The 26,989-nt window shown below is 52.9% G+C and overlaps 1 protein-coding gene across 1 annotated transcript in view; it reads left to right on the top strand.

Annotated features, from left to right (window-relative positions):
• The window catches only part of ncoa2 (nuclear receptor coactivator 2), a gene marked incomplete at its 3' end in the record, with an annotated part of 85,973 nt that overhangs the window by 19,651 nt on the left and 39,333 nt on the right, over positions 1–26,989 (top strand). The window contains exons 3-10 of the mRNA XM_079755052.1: positions 6,078–6,185; positions 8,169–8,341; positions 13,026–13,129; positions 17,331–17,508; positions 20,592–20,774; positions 21,877–21,978; positions 25,017–25,157; positions 25,611–25,758. Of these exons, the coding sequence (XP_079611178.1) occupies positions 6,097–6,185; positions 8,169–8,341; positions 13,026–13,129; positions 17,331–17,508; positions 20,592–20,774; positions 21,877–21,978; positions 25,017–25,157; positions 25,611–25,758 (1,118 nt within the window). The 5' untranslated portion in view covers positions 6,078–6,096. The remainder of the gene's footprint in view (positions 1–6,077; positions 6,186–8,168; positions 8,342–13,025; positions 13,130–17,330; positions 17,509–20,591; positions 20,775–21,876; positions 21,979–25,016; positions 25,158–25,610; positions 25,759–26,989) is intronic.

Genomic DNA, 26,989 nt, shown 5'->3' with positions numbered 1-26,989 from the left:
AAAATAACAAGATATTTTAATGAGTATGCACATAATATGCATGCATACAAAATTCCTAGTATTGAGAAATATAAATATATATATACATACATGCACAGACATGTCCAATTAGTGATGCATACCAATATCATGAGAAAAATCCCTTGCAGGCTCTAAACTTTGCATGACAACCAGCTCAGATAGCAGCCCAGAGGGACTTAAAACAAGCCAGCCCTGTTGTCTCTCCGTGGACCAGTGTCCTAATGCAGTGGACGTACAGGTCACACCGGGCTGACGTACGTACCAGTACTGAGAGAGAGCGAGGTGAAGCCTGCGCACTTGTTGTCTTTGTATTCCCCCCCGGCCAGACTGTATGGCTCCAGCTTCTGCTGGAGAACCTGCTCCTCTGTCACCTAAGATACCAGCGCACACACAGCCAGCCAGCCAGCCACGCACACATACAAACACACACCCTCACCTCCCTTCAACTGCTACTGAAAAAGGACTCTCAAAGTCAATAGATTTATTTTTGTGTCAACTTGTCGCTCCCTTTAAGTCGTTCTGGTGAGTGGCTATGGCTCTGATTTTTGAAGGGGGGATAGATGTTGTAACTGTTGGACTAATCTGTGTTCTGCCGCTGTCGCCGTCGGTTACTGACAAAGTCAAAACAATTACACAAATATGCCAGGGAGACGGCCGCCATGACACACGCAAAGACACGTGCGTGTGGCTGCGCTATGCTCACTCGGAATCAATCGCCTTGTATTTGGCGGAATGACACCGGGGAGAAAAGATACCCCATATAACCCCCCCCCACACACACACACACACACACACACACACACACACACACACACACACACACACACACACACACACACACACACACACACACTACCACCTCCAACGTAAAGCCGCAGCGTTGTGCCGAGACTGTGTTGACACCCAGGCAGCGGAATGCCAGCGACCCATATTCAGCCCTCTGACGCAGGGGCCTGTAAACTGTCTCTGTCGCACACACACACAGGCTGTGTTTATTATGTGTTTATTTGTATGTTGGAAGGTGTAATAGAGGGGAAAAAGAATGGATAGAGGTGTTACCCGCCCTAATGAAAGCAGACACCTGAGTTCATAACTGGGGGTGAGGGGGAGGAAGGGGAGTAGTTTAACAACTGTATGAAATCCAAGAGGCTGCTCCAGTTACTAAGAGACGCCCCTCATCTCACAGCCTCCACCTCGTTGCCATGGCGATTTATGGCTTTCTTCTTGGGCAATACTTTGGTGTGTGTGTGTGTGTGTGTGTGTGTGTGTGTGTGTGTGTGTGTGTGTGTGTGTGTGCATTCATGAATTCAAATCCCCAGTGTCCTCGCATTTCATTAAGTACTATAAGAAGAATATATGCCCTTAAAATGATCAATATCTCAGGAGTGGTGACAAAGGAAAGAAAGGCATTCTGTCGCTCACCTCCGTCTCAAATAACCATCACAATGATCCTCACTGCGACTGTTTCTGAAAGGTATTCTCCATAAGCACTGTGACCTATTTATAGATAAATGTGACCATCAGACCCATACAACACACATATTTCCCAGGCCTTTTTACGTTTTTGTTTGTTTCCTCTCGTCCAAAGTGTTACTGCCTGGAGCGTAAAGCGTTTGTTTGTTGCGTGTGACATATACTTATCACCACTCCTCTCTGCAGACCGTTTGGCCTGCTTTATAATGCCTGCTAACAACACGTCAGCGCTGCGCCCCAGCACTGATGTGTCCACAGCCTCCCTGGTCCTCTATGCTGAGGGGGTCCCCCAGGGAGGGGGTCCCAGGGAGGGGGTCCCAGGGAGGGGGTCCCAGGGAGGGGGTCAGGGAGGGGGTCCCAGGGAGGGTCCCAGGGAGGGGGTCCCCCAGGGAGGAGGTCCCAGGGAGGGGGTCAGGGAGGAGTTTTCGGAGAGTGCTTCCGGAGACCACTGTGGGGAACACTTGAAGAAGAGGAAGAAACACGCGTTCAGGTGAAGGTGATGCACTTATACATGGTGCAGTGTATTAAAACTAAATGAGGTTTAGTTTTCACCTTGTGTCGTACCGGTGTATCAGCGTGTAACCTCTTTCTTCTCATTCTTACCACTCAAGTTTTGTTTTCTCTGCAACAGCAAAAAAAAGCAGCGCTTCAGACTCTGGCTAAAATGCGCGGTCGACAGCAATGCGACGGGCCCATCCATCATCATGCGACCTATGCATACCTGCCGTCGGCACGACGTAGGGAGTGTCCCCGTGGCTCCAGAGCCGGGCGGGACATCCTTGATGTGTCAGAAGGGAACATGGCCGCAAACAATGTCAGCCGTGCCCTTTTGCCGGGCCGCCGGTGCTCAAACCTCGTCCAAACCTCGTCCACTCTCTCCTCTACTGTCGGCCGTGGGTAATGAACCCAATGACACCGCTGCCCCCACCCCAGGAGCACCAAGCCAACAGTGTTAGCCATGCTAAAGTTGCAGATAAGCTAATTCCATAGATAGCTTAATAATGCATCCTAATGGAAACACTTGGGGAAATTTCAGCGGCTAAGCTAATGTTAAGGGCTAAACCAATAGGAGAGACACAGCTAGCCGTAGCAGTGGTTAAGCTACGGCCCTGTGGTTGTTTTTGGCTGCTCGTCGGTCCAGGACCAGACCTGGACCACCCCCCCTCTCCACTGGGGTCCAGGTCCAGACCCGGACCACCCCCCCTCTCCGCTGGGGACCAGGTCCAGACCCGGACCACCCCCCCTCTCCGCTGGGGTCCGGGACCAGACCCGGACCACCCCCCCTCTCCGCTGGGGTCCGGGTCCAGACCCGGACCACCCCCCCTCTCCGCTGGGGACCAGGTCCAGACCCGGCTAAGCCCCCCCGGATGGCTTAGCCGTCTGCGTCGTTGTCATTGAGACGTGTGCGGCCATGCTCCCTCTTCCCCCCCCGCCCAATGGGCAATGACCACGCCGTTATTGCCGTGTCAAGGAGAGACAGGCAACCAATCACGCCCAGCCCCGGAGAGAACCGGCCTCAGCCTATCGGGGGGGCCCGGGATCTCCATGGTAACTTACGCTGGAAGGGAGACAGCCAATGGGGACGGAGAGTGCGGAGTGCTTATGATTGTTTAATGGCCTTTTCCTCTTCTCATTAATAAGACTTGTAACCTCTGCCGCGGAGACTTGGTTCATTTTAGCTGCCGGCACCACTCTACGTATGCTAACCTATCAGTAGGGGAGGGCCCCCTCGCAGAAGGGGAGGGGCACCACGCATTAGGGGAGGGGCCCCCTACATTGGGGGAGGAGCCCCCTCACGTAAACACATTCTCACACGCGGCCCTCAAGTAGATGCAGTTCGTCTGCTCTCTCCACCAGATGTTGTTTTTTATCCCACTAATAATCCATAAATTTGAACCAGCCAACAATGCCATCTGTTGTCAAGACCTTCTTATATCCGTCCAAGAACGGTGGCTGGGAGTCCCCCTCCCTCCCTCCCTCCCTCCTCTCCTCTACCCAGTTGCCAGGCCTGGATTTCTGCCGTGCACAGCCCGACCATTAGCCTAAAGTAGGCCAATACGGCCCAACAGGGAGTCGCCCTGTTAGCATGGCCGCTAGCCCCACCGCTAGCCCCGCCGCTCAGCCTCACCGCAGGGCTCCGCAGCCGTGCTGGGGCCCGTGCCGCTCCGCAGCCGGCTGTTATGTAACGGGCCGAGCTGCGCACACGGTGTGCTGCAGCCGTTTCCATGGTTAACGGGCCGCAGTGTGTGTGTACCAACATGGCATGCCTCGTGAGCTCTTACTGGAAGTGTGTGTGCGTGTGTTCTTCTAGGGCCACATCTGTTTCGGTATCTTGTCCGTTTCTTCGTTTTGCCGGTAGACTTGCTCACATAGATATGGGTTCACCTCTCTGTGTCTGTCTCTCTCTCAGGGTCTCTGTCTCTCTCTCGGGGTCTCTGTCTCTCTCTCGGGGTCTCTCTTTCAGGGTCTCTGTCTCGGGGTCTCTGTCTCTGTCTCGGGGTCTCTGTCTCTCTCTCAGGGTCTCTGTCTCGGGGTCTCTGTCTCTCTCTCGGGGTCTCTCTTTCAGGGTCTCTGTCTCGGGGTCTCTGTCTCTGTCTCGGGGTCTCTGTCTCGGGGTCTCTGTCTCTCTCTCAGGGTCTCTGTCTCTCTCTCGGGGTCTCTCTTTCAGGGTCTCTGTCTCGGGGTCTCTGTCTCTCTCTCAGGGTCTCTGTCTCGGGGTCTCTGTCTCTCTCTCAGGGTGTCTGTCTCGGGGTCTCTGTCTCTCTCTCAGGGTCTCTGTCTCGGGGTCTCTGTCTCTCTCTCAGGGTCTCTGTCTCGGGGTCTCTGTCTCTCTCTCAGGGTCTCTGTCTCGGGGTCTTTGTCTCTCTCTCAGGGTCTCTGTCTCGGGGTCTCTCTCTCAGAGTCTCTGCCTGAACTACAGTCTGAAACCCCAGGAGGGAGTGGCGGCTCCTCCCTCCCACCTGAGGTCCAAACGTGTGGATGGCCGCGGCTGATGGCTGCTGATCACGGAGACGTTGGGTTGTCTTCAATAGTTGGTTTAGAGCCATCGTCTGGTGCTGTCTAGCGGCCGGCGGCGGAGGGGTTTGAGCGGGGATAAAGAGACACGGAGTGTGTTCTGGATCTCATGAGCGCAGTGACAGAACGTCCTGTGTCTCTCTCCCGGGAACGGTTAGACTTTAAAGTCGTCCTTAATAAGGGCACAATGCACTTTCCTTGTCCACTGAATGGTGTTTAATCCTGCACTAAAGGGAAGCCGTGCGTATCTGTGTGTTTGTGGACATGCGCATCACGTGGGTCTGTCACACCGTGTTATCTACCGGGTTTGTCCACTTGGACCGCACCGGCGTCCAACGAGAAGACGGAGGGATCAATCCTGAACGGCCTTTTATTTGTTTTTCTCCCATTGTAGCTGGAGCAGAAAAAGAAAAATAGGCTGCCTTTGTTGGAACCTTCCACTTCCAACAAAGCTTCCTCTTAAGGCTCGCGCAAACACGTGTTGTGTGTGCAAATCCGCTCAACTCTGCCTGCGACTTGGCCCCGGCCGCTGCTGCCGTAGCATATGGGTATTTTCCTGTGTGTGTGAGCTCCTGTTCGCTCTCTCCGGGGGGAGAGCCTTGCCACCCGAGAGAGACATGATTGAATCCGTCCCACACCCCACTCTCCACCTGCTCCACTTTCACTCTATTCACCTCCAGTGTGTGTGTGTGTGTGTCTGTGGGCTGTGTAAAGACACAGCCTACAGACACATGTTGTCAAATGAGCCGGTTGAAAAACGTCACTTATAGAAACAAAGAAGCTGTTTACTATCAAATCCCATCTCGCTGCCAATTTACAGACTCATGTTGCCAGACTAAACAACCGTCAACCTGCCTGTTGCGGCTATCCTCTGAGCTCAACTCCCCCCTCTGTGTGTGTGTTGGTCTCCCCAGGCGCTGATATCCTCTGAGCTCACCTCTCCCCTCTGTGTTGGTCTCCCCAGGCGCTGATATCCTCTGAGCTCATCTGTCCCCTCTCTGTGTGTGTGTCTCCCCAGGCGCTGATATCCCCTGAGCTCATCTCTCCCCTCTGAGTGTGTGTCTTCCAAGGCGCTGATATCCCCTGAGCTCACCTCTCCCCTCTCTGTGTGTCTCCCCAGGCGCTGATATCCCCTGAACTCACCTCTCCTCTCTGTGTGTCTCCCCAGGCGCTGATATCCTCTGAGCTAACCTCTCCTCTCTGTGTGTCTCCCCAGGCGCTGATATCCTCTGAGCTCACCTCTCCTCTCTGTGTGTCTCCCCAGGCGCTGATATCCCCTGAGCTCACCTCTCCCCTCTCTGTGTGTCTCCCCAGGTGCTGATATCCTCTGAGCTCACCTCTCCCCTCTGTGTTGGTCTTCCCAGGCGCTCATATCCCCTGAGCTCATCTCTCCCCTCTCTGTGTGTGTGTCTCCCCAGGCGCTGATATCCCCTGAGCTCACCTCTCCCCTCTCTGTGTGTCTCCCCAGGTGCTGATATCCTCTGAGCTCACCTCTCCTCTCTGTGTGTCTCCCCAGGCGCTGATATCCCCTGAGCTCACCTCTCCCCTCTCTGTGTTGGTCTCCCCAGGCGCTGATATGCAGTGAGGATGAGTGGTGTCGGTGAAAACCCATCTGACCCTTCCAGGGCAGAGTCCCGGAAACGCAAAGAATGTTCTGTGGAGCTTCTGGGACCCAGGTAAGCAGAAGCACCACGTCCACCTCCTGCTTTAACCCCCCCTGAAGAAGCCTCCTCCGTTAAATGGACTGATGCGTACCCGACCGGCCCTCTACACAGTGTCTTTGTATCCATGAGAACATCTCCGTTCCTTAACTTGGGGTGAAACTGTTGGACGATCATCGATAAGTCTATCGATGGAAAATGTATCCATTCAAATTCAAATAATCTATTCATCATTTAAGTTATTGATCAGGTACAAGTTATAAAGATTTGCTGATTATTGTTCCAGGTCAATTTTAAATATTTGGTTCATGGATTTTTATAAATAGAATATTTAGAATTTTTTTGGATGCTTGTCAGATAAGGCAAGCGCATCACTTTGCATTTTGTTATTTACTAAATTACTAAATGATAAATCTATAAAATAATCCTGAGCTGCAGCCCTAACCTCATTCGCCCGGCTGCCTCTGCGTCTGGTTGGTTTCATTTGAAGAGATGCAGATCTTTATATATATGGATCTTTATGTATATGATTGCATTATGGTTATTACAAAAGTGTTTATGACTGCTGAAAGTGAGTCCGTCGGTGCTCGCTAATGCAGGCGGACGTTCACTTCATTGTACGTCCTTCTTTAATTCCGGTGTGTGGATATCCTTCGTAAACGCACAGAAATAGCAATGTTAGAAGAAACGCCACATTAAATTAACTTTAAACACTTCTTCAAGGTTGCCCCCTCAACCATGTTTACCCAAACCGTCCTCATCCCAATGTAAATAAGGCCCACAAACACGACCTCAAGGAGGTTAAGACCTGCTGCATAAGGCCAACCCTGTCTCCAGCTCCCTGAGAGTCTTCAGGGCATTACTGGAGGTGCAAGAGCCCGGGCCCCTGGCCTAGGAACCAGACAAGTCTGCCAGCTCATGTTGTGTTTGCTCTGGCATATGCGTCTGGCCCCCCTCCCGCTCAGACAGGTTTCCAGGGGACCAGGCCCGGCACATCACAAGCGCCCACCTCGTAGAGGGAGGGGTTATTATGACCGTATAGAGGAGCGCTCTATGTTGAGGAATCTTCATAAACAACTAAGATGGCCGACGTGTGTCACAAATATCCTCACTCTGATGTTTGGTTGTCCCCTGCCTCTGGACGCAACCCTCGATTGCGTCCAGAGGCAATTCGCTCTGCGCCCCGTCCCGTTCATAACACCGGAAACAAACTGAGAGGTTCCGGCGGTGTCCTGCCGCAATCCCTCTGGCCGTCACTGCCAATCGCAGGCTCTCCCCCTGGTCCAACCGCCGTAACACGTAGGTTTATCTTCAACCATGTGGCCCTAACATGCATCCAAACAGAACCCAACAGAACACTGAGGTATGTTCTGGGCCGTGTGAAGCTGTATGGAGCCTGACCTGAGGTCATCCAGCCTGGCTGGGAGAGCTGTCACTCAGAACAAGGAGAGGTTTTCATTTTGGTTATCAATGCAGCAAGGTCCTGTTCTGTGGTTAGGGCAGCGCGATGGTCTCTGGAGCTCCGTAGCTGCAGTTGGGTGAGCCGGGGTCCTTGCAGACGTTTACTGGTGGTTGTTACTGATGAAGGCAACGCACAACGGTGCATAATGAAGCTCTGACCTGAATCGAGGTGAAAATCGAGAAATGAAAATGTTACGCTTGCCACAGACTTCCAAACCCTCCTTGGAAAGTATAGTCTAATACAATGAGTGAGAATAAAGTGGCTCGGAAAGGACTCCCAGCCGTAGGGTACCGGGTTCGATTCCCACGCCTGCCTGAAAGCATCATGAGTAACACGCAGAGCCCCAGCTTCTAGGAGACAACTTTTGGATAGAAGCATCTGTGAAATGAAAGCAATAACGATGCATGTGTTTCTGTGTGTGTGTACATGAACATATAAGTTGATGCATGATGCAGCCTCCGAGTCCTGTAGAGCAACAGACCCTCCTTCCACGGGGCTTTGTTAAATGTCCGTCTTTCCCCCCGCTGTCTCCCCAGCCCCAAGCGGAACAACGAGAAGCGCAACCGAGAGCACGAGAACAAGTACATCGAGGAGCTCGCAGAGCTCATCTTCGCCAACTTCAACGACATCGACAACTTCAACGTCAAGCCCGACAAATGTGCCATCCTGAAGGAGACGGTGAAGCAGATCAGACAGATCAAGGAGCAAGGTGTGTGTGTGTGTGTGTGTGTGTGTGTGTGTGTGTGTGTGTGATAGGGCTGTAACGATACACCAACTCACGATTCGGTTTGTATCACAACTTTTGGCCCACGGTTTGATACATCCCACGATTTTTTTAAATTTTAAAATCATTTTATTTAAACAACACTTATATATAAATAACTTAATGTACCATTTAATAACAAATAATTTGGATCACTGAACAGAGTTGAACAGAAAGAATACTATTAAAGTATAGCAAAATGAATAAATAAATAACCATAGATTGCAGTTGGAGGATGCTTGCAGGTAGGCAAAAACTCTCAACTAGTTTTGTGGTTTAGGCTTACGTATTTGGAAATATTAATGTCAAATAAATAATAGTAATTTGAATAGTTTGGTACCACTAACCCGCGTTCTTGCTAGAAAAAACGTTGCCGGTCAAAGTGACCTGCATAGGTTTCATTTTCCGTCAAATATCCTATTATCGCTATGTAGCTTAAATAATGACATAATCAGGCCGTATAGAATGCAACATGTTTAATAGCCTAACTTTCAAATTGATGGGAAAAATCATGAACGTCTGATTCGCGATAACGAGGCATAGTGTTACGAGTAGTGTATGTGTGTGCGCGAGAATGGCAATCCTGTCAATAATCGGTGGCCGCTTCATTCCGACCTATAAGCAGACCAACTGCCGGTCAAAGCACACAAAACACTAGAGCCAGGGATCACACAGGCTATTTTTGCGCGCTTGGACCACTCTGGATAAATGTCGTTCGTATCGCATACGAGGACTTGGCAGGCTGTGGAGAAATGCAATCCTCCATAGCCACGGAGCGCTGTCACCACAGAGAGGGCATCTCGTTGCAGATTTACGGCATCGATAAGAAGAGCGGTGTCAGCAGACTATTATTTCGACAGATTATTAGCAAATTTCAATCTGACTATTTGACCGGAGAGTTAGAAAGGGCGTGTCACGCTTCTGCCTTCTCGCACCGCTTGACAGGTTCGTGGCTTTGAGTGTCGCGATTTCGGTTTCAAAACGCGTATTGTTATAGCCCTAGTGTGTGAGAATGAATGAAGTGTAATTTGTCTGTGTGGTTGAGCTTGAATGAATTGTGTGCGTGTGTGAAGGAAGTCCGATGTAGTGTGTGCGTGTGCATGCTTTTAGCCTCCCAAGGCCAGAACTCAAGGCCGTTGAAAAGATTGGGTGACCTTAACGGTGAAAAAGGCTAGCTGGGTTAGCATTAGCATCGCTGGCCATCTGAAGCACCCATATTTAATGGCTCGGCCCATCCAGGCTCTCCCAATCAGCCTAAAAGCCTCATTCTGTCCGTGCCACTGGGTAAGGCTTGGGGGATATTGACTATGGACAGGTATTATAAAGATGATCACTGGGAAATTGACACCCGAGTTTCGATCAATGCTTCACAATATTTACCTATGAATGCAGACCCTATATTGAAATGTATGGAAATAATTATCTGGCATTGGGCCCAGTCTATAGTTTATTAAAATTAATGTATTCCAAACCTTTGTATTTCAACCCCTTGCTATATTCGTGCATTTTCTGTAGAATACAGAATATTTTCGAACACCGCTGTCATTTCAAGTCACTGTCTCGATGGGCATTTCCTTGAAGTTGCTGTTGGGAATACTGTTTGGAATACTGTTGGGAATACTGTTAGTGCTGCTCTAGGCTGGGAGGAGCCGCTGCTGTGTTTCTGTCAGGGCGTTCATTTGTAGTTTAATTTTAGTTCAGTTAGTCCTTTAAAGTTGTAAATAAACATTAGCTCATCAGAAGAGTCGTCTGTCTACAGAGCTTTAGATACACACACACACACACGCACACCAGTCATCGGGCTTACAGTCTCCGCTTTCTGTATCTTACTCTGCCAAAGAGGTTACGCAATGCTGAGCAACGGTGATGTGAAAAAAAAAAATCACACAGAAAACACTCTGGCTTTCATCTGCGCTCGCTCTCGCTCTCTCGCTCTCTGCGCTCGCTCTCGCTCTCTCGCTCTCTGTCTCGCTCTGCGCTCCCTCGCTCTCTGTCTTGCTCTCGCTCTGCGCTCCCTCCCTCGCTCTGCCTTCCTGTCCCCCCTTCCCCTACGGCCCTTTCACGCTAGGCGTGAGAGTGGCGGCCCCCAGCCCGCCTCCCACTGAAGGCAGTGATTGATCTGTAGGCCGACCAATGAGAGCAGGGGTAAACACGCCGCTTCAATCTGATAGGCTCACTCCGTCCTGGCCGTCCACAACAAACACCTCATTCCTGCAAGTGCTGTGCAACAGGGAAGGAGAGGAGGTATCAGCGAGGTTACAGACCCGGGCCAACAGATATGGCGCCCGGCGGCCTTGAAGCGCAGGCCTCCTCGGCCGGTGACGCCACTGCCGGCCGCCTGGAGCTAACACGTATGATTCGGGGGTGCAGTTGTGTTCTTAAAGGGGATACAGCAGCCATTAAACCAGTCCTGTGTTCCCAGCTTGTTGTGGTTTCAGCAGATAGAGGGGGAGAGATTGGCAGAGAGAGAGTAATGGATAGTTACAGAGCTCATAAAGATACGGCAACAGCCAAGAGTTTAGTGGCCATCCTTTACAATTATAACTGCAGGCCTGTGCCAGCTGCCATCTCCGGCAGAGCTGGTCCGTGATTGGCTGAGGGCACCGCTAGCCCCGGGTGTCGTTAAATAATGGAGGGCTTCGCTGATACGTTGATTATATTCCTTCTCGCAATGCGCTCGTTAGAAGATCAACAATAATAACCCTGTCAGAAGAAGAAACACACCGAGTAACAAGCCTTGCTCGCTGTAAGAAGTATGTCAAGGAAGAGCAGGAATTCTGCCGTCGCGTTCTCGGGGGCTGCGTTGGCATGATGCGGGGGTCTTTGAGCTGGTAAATAACCAGTGTGTGTGTGGGAGGGCGGTGGCGACAGTGAGTGATGCGTCTATGGGCAGGGCAGCTGTGAGTGTGTCGAGCCCTGCTGGGCCTGCTGATACACACATCATTAATGCTGAAGGAGATGAATGGGTATCGCTGGGAGTCGGGGACTTAGTTAGCGCACCGCGGCGCGGCAGGGGAGGGGTACCCAGGGCTGCTTCCCCCCCCTTTCTTGTTGTTACAATAGATCTGCGTCCAGAGGAAAGAAAACCCAAACGCACCAGAAAAGGAAGAGAGAATTCACCACATGGTCATTCTTTACCTTGGCGCGCTGCGACAATCAAATGCATGTGCCCCTCCCCCCCCTCTACCCCTCCCTCCACCATTCGTTCTCCAAAAGCAAGTCCCCCCCAACAGAGCCCCCCTATTCCTCCTCCTGTTTCACCAGCGACTCTGAAAGTAGGGCAGCCTGCGTGCGGAACATAAGGCTCTCTGCACGGCCATTAACCCAATCACTCACATGGAGCAATGCAGCTTAGCGCAGGTACAGGCTAGACCTGTGTGTGTGTGTGTGTGTGTGTGTGTGTGTGTGTGTGTGTGTGTGTGTGTCCCAGTCCCATATGGTCCATAGCGTAAACTAATAACCCATTAACCAAAAATATAGACATTACCGTCTGTAATAAATTTGTAATTAAACTACATTTCTTCCTTGGATGCATGCAGAGCGGTCCACCATATCTGTAGCTGATGTATCCGGGCTCTTGGAGCCCAGGCTCATCTCCCCAGCTGTGTGTACGGTTGGATGAGGGTCAGAGTCAATTTATCTGAGCGGAAATTAGGACAGTGTCCTTTCGTGTTCGCTGGCCGTCAGAACCGTTGTCTCCAGTGTTTGGAAGCAGAAGTTGTTCACCCAGAGGGATTGTGTGTGTGTGTGTGTGTGTGTGTTTTTTTGTGTGTGTCAGCGTGTGTTTATGGCGGGGGGCGGGGGGGAGCTGCGAATGGGCTGTGGTTCCATAATGGAGATTCTTTACACAGTGACATGTCGTCCGCCCGGTCCGTGTAGAACCAGTGTGGGCGGCTGTCGTGCTCTTAGCCCACTCGGTGACCTCTGACCCCTCACTTGTTCGGGAAAGGCCCCAGCTCGATCCCATGGCACCAGGCTGCAGAAAAGACCGATAAGGTGTGGATGGATGAATAGTGGAAAGAAGACTAGGGGCAGTTTTTCGGTTTGCGTGTGGATTTGGCACAATGGGTTTTAAATAGTTGAATCTTTAAATGAGAGGTTGGAATGGTGCGGGTTTGACCTCCGACCTCTGCGTGTTGCTGCCTCTGTTTACTGGAGTTAATGAGTAAGCAGGAGGCTGCGTGCCCTTTCTTTCTTTGAGTGGTGATCCGCTCAAACTCTATCCAGCTCATTTCCAGCTTGACTGGTAGGACAGGGCAGCATGCTGCTCACTGGTAGTGGGTTAGATTCCACCGGGGCGTCTCCATGCTAAGAAATGAACCAACGCACCGCAACATGTGTCGGATAAGGGCGATGACCAAATAACACGTATTCTATCATGTTGTGAGGAATGTGGGGATGAGCGTTGACGCAACGCTCTGAAGCCCAGCGGCCTTGGTTTAGAGAAGCAACCGCAATCTAATCTAAAACCAAAACAAAAAGCAAGACCCAGCTTCCCGTTCTGCCTTGTGTGTGTGTGTGTGTGTGTGTGTGTGTGTGTGTGTGTGTGTGTGTGTGGTGTGTGTGTGTGTGTGTGTGTGTGTGTGTGTGTGCGTGCGCTGACTCTCGCTCTCTCGTCCGTCCCTCACAGAGAAGGCTGCGGCGGCCAATGAGGAGGAGGTGCAGAAGGCCGACGTCTCGTCAACAGGCCAGAGCGTGATCGACAAGGACGCCCTGGGCCCCATGATGCTGGAGGTGAGCCCCCCCCCCCCATAGTCCCCGTCCTGCCCCCCTGGGCCCCATGATGCTGGAGGTGTCTCCCACCCCCCCCGTGTGGTCTGTGTCGTGCGCTGGGAGCGGTGGTGGATAAAGCCTGGCAGCGGGGTGGATCTGGGTGTCTGTCAGCGGGCGGTGGCCTTGTTGTCCAGCGTCGGACCGCTAGCGCTCCCCTCCTTATGGAAGAGGAGGCCGGGCGGTGCGGGTGAATCGGCCCATTGAGCAGCTCTCCCTCCCCCCCCTCTCTCGTTCTCTCCCCGCTACCTTCCTCTCTCGTTCGCCCGTCAGATCTGTCCTGTCATGGAATATTTATAGCTGTGAGGGTCTGGCGTCACAAAATCGACACACTAAATATAGCCTGGCCCGCACGCTTCCCTCGGTCAGCACGCCTGAAAACATGCAGCTCCACCCCCGCCCGGCCTCCACCCGGCCCCCACCCCTACATGAACACCCCCTCAACCCCAACACGCCCCCCCGACCCACCAGGTTTTCTGCAGCATAATCGATTCAGTCTCTGCTACTGCGTCTTCTTGGGTTATATTTTGACACCACATTCTAGATGTGTCTGGAATGTGGCCATTAACAGCAGACATGAGCATAAGAGACGCAGTATCACTTTAACAGCCGTGAAAATCGGGGCAACATCACAAAAAATGTTGTTCTCTCAGGGCCTCACACTGGACCCTTTGATGTGAGGTCCGTTTCTCCAAGTCCCACTGCCCACTGGTTGGTCAGTGGTGGTTAGCTATGGCCTCTACTGACCACCACTGCCCACTGGTTGGTCAGTGGTGGTTAGCCCCGGCCCGTTTAGCTCCCTCTGGTTAGCTTCCTCTGGTTAGCTCCGGCCTGGTTAGCTACGGCCTGGTTTAGCTCCCTCTGGTTAGCTACGGCCTGGTTAGCTACGGCCTGGTTAATTCCCTCTGGTTAGCTCCGGCCTGGTTAGCTCCCTCTGGTTAGCTCCTTCTGGTTAGCTCCCTCTGGTTAGCTCCCTCTGGTTAGCTCCCTCTGGTTAGCTTCCTCTGGTTAGCTTCCTCTGGTTAGCTCCGGCCTGGTTAGCTCCGGCCTGGTTAGCTCCGGCCTGGTTAGCTCCCTCTGGTTAGCTCCGGCCTGGTTAGCTCCCTCTGGTTAGCTACGGCCTGGTTAGCTCCCTCTGGTTAGCTCCCTCTGGTTAGCTTTCTCTGGTTAGCTTCCTCTGGTTAGCTCCCTCTGGTTAGCTCCGGCCTGGTTAGCTCCCTCTGGTTAGCTCCCTCTGGTTAGCTCCCTCTGGTTAGCTCCCTCTGGTTAGCTCCCCCTGGTTAGCTCCCCCTGGTTAGCTTCCTCTGGTTAGCTCCCCCTGGTTAGCTCCCCCTGGTTAGCTCCGGTCTCTGCTGACCTGCGTTGGTCACATGGACGCCACCACATGCCTGTTGAATGCCTGGCATACTGTTAGAGTAGTAGTCTGTTGGTGTAATGCAGTCAGCGGCCACCGGGGGTGTCACTGCTGTGAACCGTGGGAGCTGCGGAAGTCTCGCCACCCCGTGCCCTGCACATCAAACCTCGGCTCGGCTCCACCAGGAAGTGTCCTGTTACTAATTAGGTTTTCAAGCACTGGGAGCCAATCAGAGGTGTAGATTCTCTTCCCTGGGCTGCGTCTTGTTGGTACCTTCTGGGGGTAATCTCTCCTCCACTAATCCCCTGTGAGGGATCCGATGGCGGCCGGTTGGCACCGGGCTGGGGGGATGGTCTGCCAGGGGACCCGGTCACCACTGATCTGAGGCCCCTCCCCTGGGTGCTGAGGACTGTCTCCCAGAGGGCCCACTGGTCTGGGACCAGTGCAGCCGCACACAGTCCTCTCTTTCCCGCTCCCATGTGCCCACTCTGGTCATCTAGTGGGTTCTTATTTCAGCCAGCTACCAGGCGGCAAGTGCAGAGAAAGGGCTACAGAAGAGAGGTAAAGGACGAAATGTGGACCGAGAAAGCCTGCCAAGGTGCTTGGATTCAGGTAACTTAATACCAGGTGTTGCAGCCCAGAAAATATTTTCCCGCCCTGCGGTATGCATATATGCTTTTGTGTGAAAAACCAAACACTATTCGAGGAGAAGAAGCCAGTAATACCCGTAGCGACACAAAACCGAAAAACTCCAAAACAAACAGTGAAAACAAACAGAACAAGGCAGGCTGGGACACACGCATGCACGCACGCACGCACGCACACAGTAAAGTATCTTCTGTGCATACATTCGTTCGGCTCCTCTCCCCACCACTTTGCGCTCGGTCACACGGCGCTAGCAGCTCTGTGTGGTTCATAAAGTCGACGGCGACTCCCTAGTCCCGGGCCGCTGCTGTGTCTATGGAAGGCTATCCACACGTTGCACGCTTACGCTCGTATAACACTGGGTGTGCAGGCGCTCGCCCGCGATGCCAAGTGAGGTTTGAGTGTCTATATATTTAATCAGGGCATTGTAGATCAGAAAGTATTGGCTCACGCTGTTATGCAAGCAGCGTCTGGAGGAAGCCATGGTTTGGCAGAGCGGCTGTTTGCTCTGGTTCTGTTTGCCCTACTTGTCCGGTACGGGGCCTTTTCCCTACCAGAGGGAGCGTACACTTGCACAACCAATGCAGCCTGTCGCAATGGGTCCAGGCTGGTGTTGCAGAGAGAAAACGATAGAAGTCTTCTTTTTTCCCCCGAAGGTCTGTCTGGCTTATTCTGGTTGTTGAGGCCTTGGCAGTTCATCTGAAACCCGAATCTGCTCCAGTCTGTGTGTGTTCTGCTCGTCTGTACTTTAATATCTAGCGGTACGTGATTGATTTTGTGCGCTGCGCAGTGGAGGAATAACGCACGTCTGATTATTCAGCCAGATCCTTTCACCGACTTAATGCCGCTTCACGCAGAGTACAGATTTAATTGTGTCTCTCGAGACCCCCGTTGACACGGAGAAGTTAATGTGCCCACCATCATCATTAAGACAGACGAAAAGACCACGAGCGCCTTGAACACGGCAACGTTCTGGTTTGAGACGTTGTCAAAACAAAAGCATTTCAACTCTCCACAAGCCGTACCTGGAGGCGACACGTCAGCCCGACGGAGTGCCGCTGATCCCCCAGCCCCCAGGTGTGTGCGGCTCTTCTTCCTGATCCAGCCAGCGTGGGGCCGTGGATCTGTAACTCTGATTCCCCCCTCGCTCTGCAGCGAGCAGATGTGAGCAAGGAGGCGTGTCATTGGTTGAGAGCGCAGGGTGTCTTCTGACACCCGCCCCTGCTCCAGCTTCACAGGCAGCCAGAACTCGCCCGGGGCTCCGGGTGATTTGATGGCCTAATTGACACCATCTTGCATCTAATGGCTGACCTGGGGCTGTGTTTTTTTTTCCTTTCAATTAGACACCTCCCGCCCCCCCTAGTCTCTGTACAGATAGCATCTGGAGTAGCGCTGGGATGGCTTGTGTTGAGGAAGTGCCCCTGTTTCTTTTGTTTTATTTGGGGGCGGGGGGGGGTATTAATAGATGTTTGACTTAACATTCTACTGCTGAACTAGTGTTAATTATTATTATTTTATGTCTTCTGCTTTAATACAGACTGCAGGTCAGATAAATGTCTGCAACTTCGTTGGGTCAAAAGTTTGTAAGATGAACTAAGAGTTATGTTGGCCTGTTGTTTTAATGCAGCTCTTATTTTCTTATATTAACATTTAAGTAAGCTGGTTAATGTTCACTTTGCCCTCAATACACTTCTGTTGGTTCGATCCCTGGTTTGCTTCAACGTGGGGAAGAGACCCCGTTCCTAATTTGTTGGCAGCCGTTTCCCTCCACAAACATGGACCATCTCTGCTCTGCCAGTGTCTTTCACAACCATTGTGAAACTCTTTCAGTCAGCAGGAGGTTAATTATAACATTTTGAGAAATCATGATAGTCGAATATATGGCTTTCCTCTTTTTGAACAATTTACCAAAAACAGAATGAATAACAAGAACAGAAGAATGAAAGAACAGTTCCCAGATCATCCCTCCCTAAACCCTCCCTCTACCACCCAACAGAAACCCTCTCTAGAGTGGGGTTCCCCTGAAGGATTGAATGAAGCAAGACAAACCATGAGTGAAAGAAGCCCTCGCCCAGACCAGTTCCCAGACCAGTTCCCAGTCTCTACAGAACCAGAATGATCCAGAGGCTGTTGACCCCATTAACCGTCTCTCCCCCCTCCCCTCAGGCCCTGGACGGCTTCTTCTTCGTGGTGAACATGGAGGGCAACATCGTGTTTGTGTCGGAGAACGTGACGCAGTACCTGCGCTACAACCAGGAGGAGCTGATGAACACCAGCGTGTACAGCGTGCTGCACGTGGGCGACCACGCAGAGTTCATCAAGAACCTGCTGCCCAAGTCCCTCGGTAAGCCCCCAACAGGGTGTCTCCCCTGGCTGGTCTCTCCCCTGGCTGGTCTCTCCCCTGGCTGGTCTCTCCCCTGGCTGGTCTCTCAGGGGAACAGCCAGGTGGGGGTCTCTCCCCTGGTCTCTCAGGGGAACAGCCAGGTGGGGGTCTCTCCCCTGGCTGGTCTCTCAGGGGAACAGCCAGGTGGGGGTCTCTCCCCTGGTCTCTCAGGGGAACAGCCAGGTGGGGGTCTCTCCCCTGGTCTCTCAGGGGAACAGCCAGGTGGGGGTCTCTCCCCTGGCTGGTCTCTCAGGGGAACAGCCAGGTGGGGGTCTCTCCCCTGGCTGGTCTCTCCCCTGGCTGGTGTCTCCCCTGGCTGGTCTCTCAGGGGAACAGCCAGGTGGGGGTCTCTCCCCTGGCTGGTCTCTCAGGGGAACAGCCAGGTGGGGGTCTCTCCCCTGGTCTCTCAGGGGAACAGCCAGGTGGGGGTCTCTCCCCTGGTCTCTCAGGGGAACAGCCAGGTGGGGGTCTCTCCCCTGGTCTCTCAGGGGAACAGCCAGGTGGGGGTCTCTCCCCTGGCTGGGCCTCCAGAGGGATGATGCGTGGATGACCCAGTGGGAGCTGTGGGTCTGACGTCACTATAGGGGGGGTTTACTTTCGTTGCATCAGGAAAAGGTTGTGAAAAAAAGGTGGTTGGGAAGATTTATGAGAGATGAATCACAAACGGTTTATTTGGCTTAATATAAAGGTTTGGTTTGTTTCGTTTAATTTTTTATGCTTTCATTATTTAAATCCCAATCCCCAACTTGATATCTCTTCACTTCCACAATGTTTGGACAAGGATAATGTGCAAATATTGTCATACTAGTAGCTGTGGTACCTTTGACCAGACCAATGGACAGCCCCGGTGGAAGCCCCTTTTAGCCAAAGTGACTAACATGGGTTAATACACACATTGACACACCGACGGCAGAGTCGACCATGCAAGGCGACAGCCAGCTGGTCAGGAGCAGTCAGGATTAAGGGTCTTGCTCAGGGACACATCAACACTCAGCTAGGAGGAGTTGGGGATCGAACTAGCATTACATAACGTGGGCAGCCGTACATGTTGGCGTGCAGGGCTCCTATAGGCCATTTTTTTTTGTCAATGGTATTTTTTTCTTCCCTGACGACTGAAACTTATTAAGCTCTAATGTTGCCCCCCACGGCCACCAACCCCCTCCCCACACACACACACACACACCCTCTCCCCTCCCTGTTTTCAGCTAATTAGCTTCCTTTTGGATCCTCTCCCCTGTCAGCGCCCCCCCCCACAGCGTCACGTCGCTCGCCCTTCCCTCGCCTTCTCTGTTGCTTGGTGCTCTCTCTCTTTCTCTCTTTCTTTATCTCATTTATTCATTCTCTCTCTCTCTCTCTCTCTCTCTCTCTCTCTCTCTCTCTCTCTCTCTCTCTCTCTCTCTCTCTCTCTCTCTCTCTCTCTCTCTCTCTCTCTCTCTCTCTCTCTCTCTCTCTCTCTCTCTCTCTCTCTCTCATATTCTGTTTCTCATTTACTTCTCCAACTGACTCCCATCTTCCTGTTCTCTCTCATTTCGTCCTCTGCGCGTTCTCTCCATCCGCTGACCTTATTTCCAATATAGATCATCTCGCCGTCTTCTCTCCTCCTAATTGTCATTCATTTATCTCTCTCTTACTTTCTCCTTCTCGCTCTCCCTCCCTCCCTTCCTGCGTTTATATGTATCTTTGTCTCGCTCCATCCCTCTCTGGGTCTGTATGTCTCTCGTCCTCTCAGTTTCTCCTTCTCGCCGTCTGTTTCTTCCTCTCTTGCCCTCCCTCTTTCTCTCCTTCCATTTCTCTAAATAATTTCGACGAAGAGAGGGAGAGAGCGAGAGGAAGGGAGATGTATAGACATATCATGTCTATACTTCCCTCTTTCCCCCTCTCTACACGTCTCATCCCTTACTCTCATGACCGGTGGTCCTCTTCCACCTCACATCCACTTCATTTCACTCACTCACTCACTCACTCACTCACTCACTCACTCACTCTTAAACGTCCACTGCTGCTGTTGAGAGATGGCTGCAATGTAAGTCATTGCGTCCTCAAAAACCCAAATCTCTCTCTCTCTCTCTCTCTCTCTCTCTCTCTCTCTCTCTCTCTGACTCTGTCTCTGTCTCTGTCTCTGTCTCTCGCTCTCTCTGCGTCTCTGTCTCTGTCTTTCTGTCTCTCTCTCGGTGCTGTTGAGGTCTGAGTGTGTGACCATCTGGGTGGCGGTTCCGTGCCGAACGCAGCACCCTGGAAACTGTTGGTGGGCCCGTGTCCCAGATACTGGGAGATTATCAATGCACCCAATGAGATCAGAGCCAGATGGAGGGTGCTGGGAGTGTGCGCTGTCACGTGTGTGTGTGTGTTTGGTAGTGGGAATGTGTATGCACATGCTTGAGTCTGTAGTGTCAGTGTGTTGGAATGTGTATGCACATGCTTGAGTCTGTATTATGTGTGTGGGAATGTGTATGCGCACGCTTGAGACTGTGTGTTTTTGGAGTGTGCGTTATGGAGTCTGAATGTGGGCACTCTGGAGTCTGTGTGTATGCAGACGTCGGTCTTGTGTGTTTCTGAACTGGTGTATGTGCCTGTGTGAAGCTGTGTGTGTGACGGGGGTGACGGGCAGCCCAGAGGACGTGCGTCTGGTGGCTGGCGGGCTCCTCTTGGCTGCTGATGGATGAACGAGGGGCGCGACTGAGCTGATCTCAACCCCGGAGAACTTCACACAGCCTGCTGCTCTCTTTTTCCTCTTCTCACTCTTTCATCACTCTCTTCTCACCCTCTCACTCAGCCGCCCTCTCCCCCCGCCGCTCATATTGTCCCCTTTAATACTGACATCATGTGTTGTTGTTGTTGTTTTACTATTTAGTCATTAAGCAGACATCAAAAGCAATATGCGATCATATTGAGAGGCATGTCAGTATAGACCAGAGGTGGGATTAGGGCACCTTGCCCCAGGATGCATCTGGGGGGGGGGGGGGGCTGTGGACACTTTAAACTTCATCACAAACCCTGAACTTCATCCTCTTCTCCCTACACTCTGTCTCCTCCCCCCCCCCCAGTGAACGGCGTCCCCTGGACCAACGACGGGTCCCGACGCAACAGCCACACCTTCAACTGCCGCATGCTGGTGAACCCGCACAGCGAGAGCCCCGACCAACCCCACGATCCGCAGCCACAGAAATACGAGACCATGCAGTGCTTCGCTGTGTCGGAGCCAAAGTCCATCAAGGAGGACGGGGACGGTACGGCTGGGGGGGGGGGAGGTAGGCGCGAGGTTGTGCTGGCAGTCGTCACGGTATATTTTATTCCGTCCTGATGCACGGTGTTTGTATGCACTCTGTTATGTTCATAAACAGAACATATGGACCTGACAGCACAACAGGTTAGCTTCCTGGGTAGCAGCAGTCCTCTCTCCCCTCCAGAGGCCCAGACCTGGACTGAGAATGAGTGCAGCCTATCACAATAGATGATGTTGAGATGCCGTACGTCCTCCAGCCCTCCCCACACCTCACCTCCACCGCTAGATGTCCTTCAGAGACCTTGCCCAACAGCTTGTCCCTTCATAGCTCAGTGTCCCGCAGCAGTGCTTCAGCCAGGCTCACTATGGGCAGGGTATAGGTTTTCGGTTGCCTTTCCTTCTCCTCTGCCGCTGCCTTTCTTTGTGTGCCAGCTGTTCTGCCAGCCATACCCTGGCATGGAGCACAGCTGGAGGCCCGGCCAGGATCACTTGTAACTTTGGCAGGGCTAGCTCCTGCCCAGTAGAGAGAGAAAGAGAGACCAAGGTAGGGAGAGAGAGAGATGCTGTTTTTCAAATCCATGGGCCCAGACCACCCAAGAGGCCTTGTTTACATGTCAAGGTGTGTGTGTGTGTGTGTGTGTGTGTTGGCATTCGTCCCTTTGCCAGCATGTGAAAGATTAGAGAGAGAGGGGGGGGTATTACTGGCACAGGAAGTTGGATGTGTGTTTGAATGATTGAGCCATACTCTTCTTTATGTGGTTCCTGTTGGCCAGGGGATGCATTATAAATGGTGGATGCTTTGCAGAGCAGAAAACACACACACACACACACACACACACACACACACACACACACACACACACACACACACACACACACACACACACACACACACACACACACACACACACACACACACCCTTAAAGGTCACTCTCTATCATGTCCCCTGCCAGCAATAGCTCTCCATGAAAGGTTCCCAATTGTGTTCTCTATGCTCATTAAAAACTGGATTCATTACGCTGTCCTGAAAAAACATTCATTTAATTTTCTCACCCTACCTCTCTCCTTTGTGCCCCTCCCCCCCCCCCCCCCCCCCCCCCCCCAGACTTCCAGTCGTGCCTGATCTGCGTGGCGCGCCGGGTGCCTATGAAGGAGAGGCCCATGCTGCCCACCCACGAAAGCTTCACCACGCGCCAGGATCTGCAAGGTACGACCCGCAGCCACCGCCCAATCACACGGCTCGGGCCCAGGAAGCCACCAATCACACGGCTCGGGCCCAGGAAGCCACCAATCACACGGCTCGCGCCCAGGAAGCCACCAATCACACGGCTCGGGGCAAGGAAGCCACCAATCACACGGCTCGGGCCCAGGAAGCCACCAATCACACGGCTCGGGCCCAGGAAGCCACCAATCACAAGGAGGGTTAGGGGGGACTGAGAATGGAACGCGCACAGGGAGACCCTTCTGATGCCAGGTGTGGCCTAACGTCTGACACACGCTCCTTAGCTGGTGCTCTAGCACGCCGCCCAGAGGCTCCGCCCCCAGAGGGCTCTGCGGGGGCAGTGCTCCCTAGAGGCTCCGCCCCCGGAGGGCTCTGCAGTGGTGGTGGCGCCCAGAGGCTCCGCCCCCGGAGGGCTCTGCGGGGGCGGTGCCCCCCAGAGGCTCCGCCCCCGGAGGTGGCAGTGCCCCGTTCTCAGCGTCAGCAGCTCATCGCCCGACCAGCCGTAGATCAGCTGCCCTACCGTTCAATTAGCGGAGACATGATTACACGCTTGGTCCAAACCCTCGGGCTCCAACACACTCGGCCGGTCGTACCGCTGCCCCTCCGATTCCCTCTCTCGCGCTCGCTCTCTCGTGAGTTCTGAATGTCTCTCGCTCTTTCTGTTTCAACCTCGCTCCGTCTCATTCCCTTTCTCCGTGTTCTGTTGCCCTCTTTTCAAGCTGTTTTATTCCTGAGTTCTCTCTCTTTTCCACCTCTTGCTCTCCATCCCTCTCTTTCTATTGCCCCTGTCTCTCCCTCCTGCCCCCCCTCTCTCCCTCCCTCTTTTTCTATTGCCCCCTGTCTCCCTCCTGCCTCCCCTCTCTCCCTCCCTCTCTCTTTCTATTGCCCCCTGTCTCTCCCTCTCTTTCTATTGCCCCCTGTCTCTCCCTCCCTCTCTCTTTCTATTGCCCCCTGTCTCTCCCTCCCTCCCTCTTTCTATTGCCCCCTGTCTCTCCCTCTCTTTCTATTGCCCCGTCTCTCCCTCTCTTTCTATTTCCCCCTGTCTCTCCCTCTCTCTTTCTATTGCCCCATGTCTCTCCCTCCCTCCCTCTCTCTCTATTGCCCCCTGTCTCTCCCTCCCTCTCTCTCTATTGCCCCCTGTCTCTACCTAATGCCCCCCCGGTATCAACTAGCGGTCTGGTTTATGAGACATGTCTGCATGTGGCCAGAACCCGAGAACACTAAAGCGCTCCGTCACTCGGTCCTTCTCCGCGGCCATGTGTTTGTCTTTCCAGGGATAAACAAATAAAGTTTGGCGAGGGAATAAAAAATAACAATATGCGTATGCCAAAGCAGCCTCAGTGCGGGCCTCGGTTAGTACTTGAGGATCCTGTTCTCCAGCGACGAGCTGTCAGTTTCCCAAGCTGTCAATCACTCAAGCCCTTTAAACGCATCACCCCCCCCCCCACGGCTAGTACTGCTGCCAGGACAAGGCCTTCGCGGGCGTGTGTGCGCGTGTTGTTCTCCCTACATTAGTGAGCTTCCCTCTCTCAGTTCAGGGGCCCTTCCACTAATAGATAAACCACTTGAATCCATTCGGCTCTGTTCTGATTGGGGCAGCAGTGCTGTCCTCTGGCCAGATGTTCTGTAGGAGCTGGTATCGATCCCCCGTGTTGTAGGGTGTGTGAGGCCTACAGTAGCCCCCGTGTTGTAGGGTGTGTGAGGCCTACGGTAGCCCCCGTGTTGTAGGGTGTGAGGCCTACGGTAGCCCCCGTGTTGTAGGGTGTGTGAGGCCTACGGTAGCCCCCGTGTTGTAGGGTGTGTGAGGCCTACGGTAGCCCCCGTGTTGTAGGGTGTGTGAGGCCTACGGTAGCCCCCGTGTTGTAGGGTGTGAGGCCTACGGTAGCCCCCGTGTTGTAGGGTGTGTGAGGCCTACGGTAGCCCCCGTGCTGTAGGATGTGTGAGGCCTACAGTAGCCCCCGTGTTGTAGGGTGTGTGAGGCCTACGGTAGCCCCCGTGTTGTAGGGTGTGTGAGGCCTACGGTAGCCCCCGTGTTGTAGGGTGTGTGAGGCCTACGGTAGCCCCCGTGTTGTAGGGTGTGAGGCCTACGGTAGCCCCCGTGTTGTAGGGTGTGAGGCCTACGGTAGCCCCCGTGTTGTAGGGTGTGTGAGGCCTACGGTAGCCCCCGTGTTGTAGGGTGTGTGAGGCCTACGGTAGCCCCCGTGTTGTAGGGTGTGTGAGGCCTACGGTAGCCCCCGTGTTGTAGGGTGTGAGGCCTACGGTAGCCCCCGTGTTGTAGGGTGTGTGAGGCCTACGGTAGCCCCCGTGTTGTAGGGTGTGTGAGGCCTACGGTAGCCCCCGTGTTGTAGGGTGTGTGAGGCCTACGGTAGCCCCCGTGTTGTAGGGTGTGTGAGGCCTACGGTAGCCCCCGTGTTGTAGGGTGTGTTGCTCTGTCCAGGCGTCCTGTAGGTGTGGTAGGTGAGGGTCCTGTAGGTGTGGTAGGTGAGGGTCCTGTAGGTGTGGTAGGTGGGGGTCCTGTAGGAGCTGGTAGGTGGGGGTCCTGTAGGAGCTGGTAGGTGTGGTAGGTGGGGGTGCTCTAGGAGCTGGTAGGTGTGGTAGGTGGGGGTCCTGTAGGAGCTGGTAGGTGTGGTAGGTGGGGGTGCTCTAGGATCTGGTAGGTGTGGTAGGTGGGGGTCCTGTAGGAGCTGGTAGGTGAGGGTCCTGTAGGAGCTGGTAGGTGTGGTAGGTGGGGGTCCTGTAGGAGCTGGTAGGTGGGGGTGCTCTAGGAGCTGGTAGGTGTGGTAGGTGGGGGTCCTGTAGGAGCTGGTAGGTGGGGGTGCTGTAGGAGCTGGTAGGTGTGGTAGGTGGGGGTGCTCTAGGAGCTGGTAGGTGTGGTAGGTGGGGGTCCTGTAGGAGCTGGTAGGTGTGGTAGGTGGGGGTGCTCTAGGAGCTGGTAGGTGGGGGTGCTCTAGGAGCTGGTAGGTGTGGTAGGTGAGGCGTACCGTCCCGGTCTCACTGGGCGCTGTGGGTGAACCTCTCCGTAGGTAAGATCACGTCCCTGGACACCAGCCTGCTGAGGGCCTCCATGAAGCCGGGCTGGGAGGACCTGGTGCGCCGCTGCATCCAGAGGTTCCACCTGCAGAACGACGGAGAGATGTCCTTCGCCAAGAGACACCAGCAGGAAGGTGAGCGGAGAGACCGGTTCCCCAGTGGCTGTGTTGGGGGTGGAGGTCCACTCCACAGTGATAAATACTTTGTACTTCCTGTTGGTTGGTTTGTTACTTATTTTAGAAGTTGATTTATTGTTAGATTTTTCATTTATTTAATATTTTATTTAACATAATGTTATTTTGTGGCAACCGATATTAATCTCCCTCAGATTATACACACACAAATCACTCGACGGCTATTAGTCATTGTCTATATGACTAATACGGTTCATTTGAGAAGGATACTCAATACATGTGGTGTGAAACAACAGGAAATGAACCGACACACTGCTGCTGTGTTGAGGTGTTTTATACGGGCAAGATGGCATCCACATGGCATGGAAACTCTTTATGTATTACTGCCACCATAGGAGGGCGTGTTAAGTGGCATTACTCATGATGTGTGTGTGTGTGTGTGTGTGTGTGCAGTGCTCCGCCACGGGCAGGCCTTCAGTCCCATCTACCGCTTCTCGCTGTCGGACGGAACCATCGTGTCGGCCCACACCAAGAGCAAGCTGGTCCGCTCGCCTGCCACCAACGAGCCCCAACTCTACATGTCCCTGCACATCCTCCAGAGGTACTAACCCTAACCCAACTCTACATGTCCCTGCACATCCCCCAGAGGTACTAACCCTAACCCAACTCTACATGTCCCTGCACATCCCAAAGAGGTACTAACCCTAACCCTGAGAGAGATGGAGAGAGGCAGCATGAGAGAGATGGAGAGAGGCAGCCTGAGAGAGATGGAGAGAGGCAGCATGAGAGCGATGGAGAGAGACAGCATGAGAGGAAGCGAATGAGATGGTGGAGCAGGATAGAGATGAAGGGAGATACGTGATGGTGGATGAACAACCACGATGGAAAGGGAGCAACAGGGTGTTGGTAGTGATTCTTGTATTTGACTCTTGGCCTGAACCGTCTGGGTCACAGAATGAAGGCATCCCCGTAGTCGGCTACTTGCTCCATCTGTGTTAACAGACAGACAGACAGTCTCCCACGGGTGTGGACCTGCTGTTTTCCTAAATGACGAATGAATGAAAGGACGGAGGCCTCTTACAGCGCCAGTCAATGGAGGATGTTTTTCTGTATCCATGTGGCCTGGGGGTTTGCTGCGGTTGAAGTCGACGGTATGAGCCTCAGAACAGGAAAGCGCCTTTCTTCCATAAGGTGGTCGTTGTATGGGAGGCCACCGTTGCAGAGGGATGAGGGCTGAACCTAGGGCTGCTCGATCATGGAAAAGATCATAATCAGGATTATTTTGGTCAATATTGAAATCAAGATTATTCAAACGATTATTTTTGAGTTTGAAAACATGTTTTTATTCAGCATGTTGCTTTGACATTTCGCCTTAAAAAAATACACAAAATGGTCAAAAAGAAAATGTTCAAATCTAAAATAATGTACAGATATGTATCCAGCTGTTGTGCACTTTCTATAATACATTTAATGAAAATAAAATAAAAAATCGCAAACTCGATTATATTAGTTTTGTGATCGTTTGACGCTAATATTGAAATTGCAATCAACATCCGATAACTGGTCAAGCCCTAGCTGACCCGTGTTGTGTTTGTGGGGACGTTGGGATGGGGTGACCCGTGTTGTGTTTGTGGGGACGTTGGGATGGGGGCTGACCCGTGTTGTGGGGCCCCTGTTGGGATGGGGCTGACCCGTGTTGTGTTTGTGGGGACCGTTGGGATGGGGGCTGACCCGTGTTGTGTGTATGGGGCCACCGTTGGGATGGGGCTGACCCGTGTTGTGTTTGTGGGGACCGTTGGGATGGGGATGACCCGTGTTGTGTGTATGGGGCC

Source organism: Pollachius pollachius (assembly GCF_949987615.1).
Source record: "Pollachius pollachius genome assembly, chromosome: 17".
Classification (NCBI taxonomy): Eukaryota; Metazoa; Chordata; class Actinopteri; order Gadiformes; family Gadidae; genus Pollachius; species Pollachius pollachius.
Note: the sequence above shows the minus strand (reverse complement) of the source record. Positions and strands in the feature narration are given on the sequence as shown.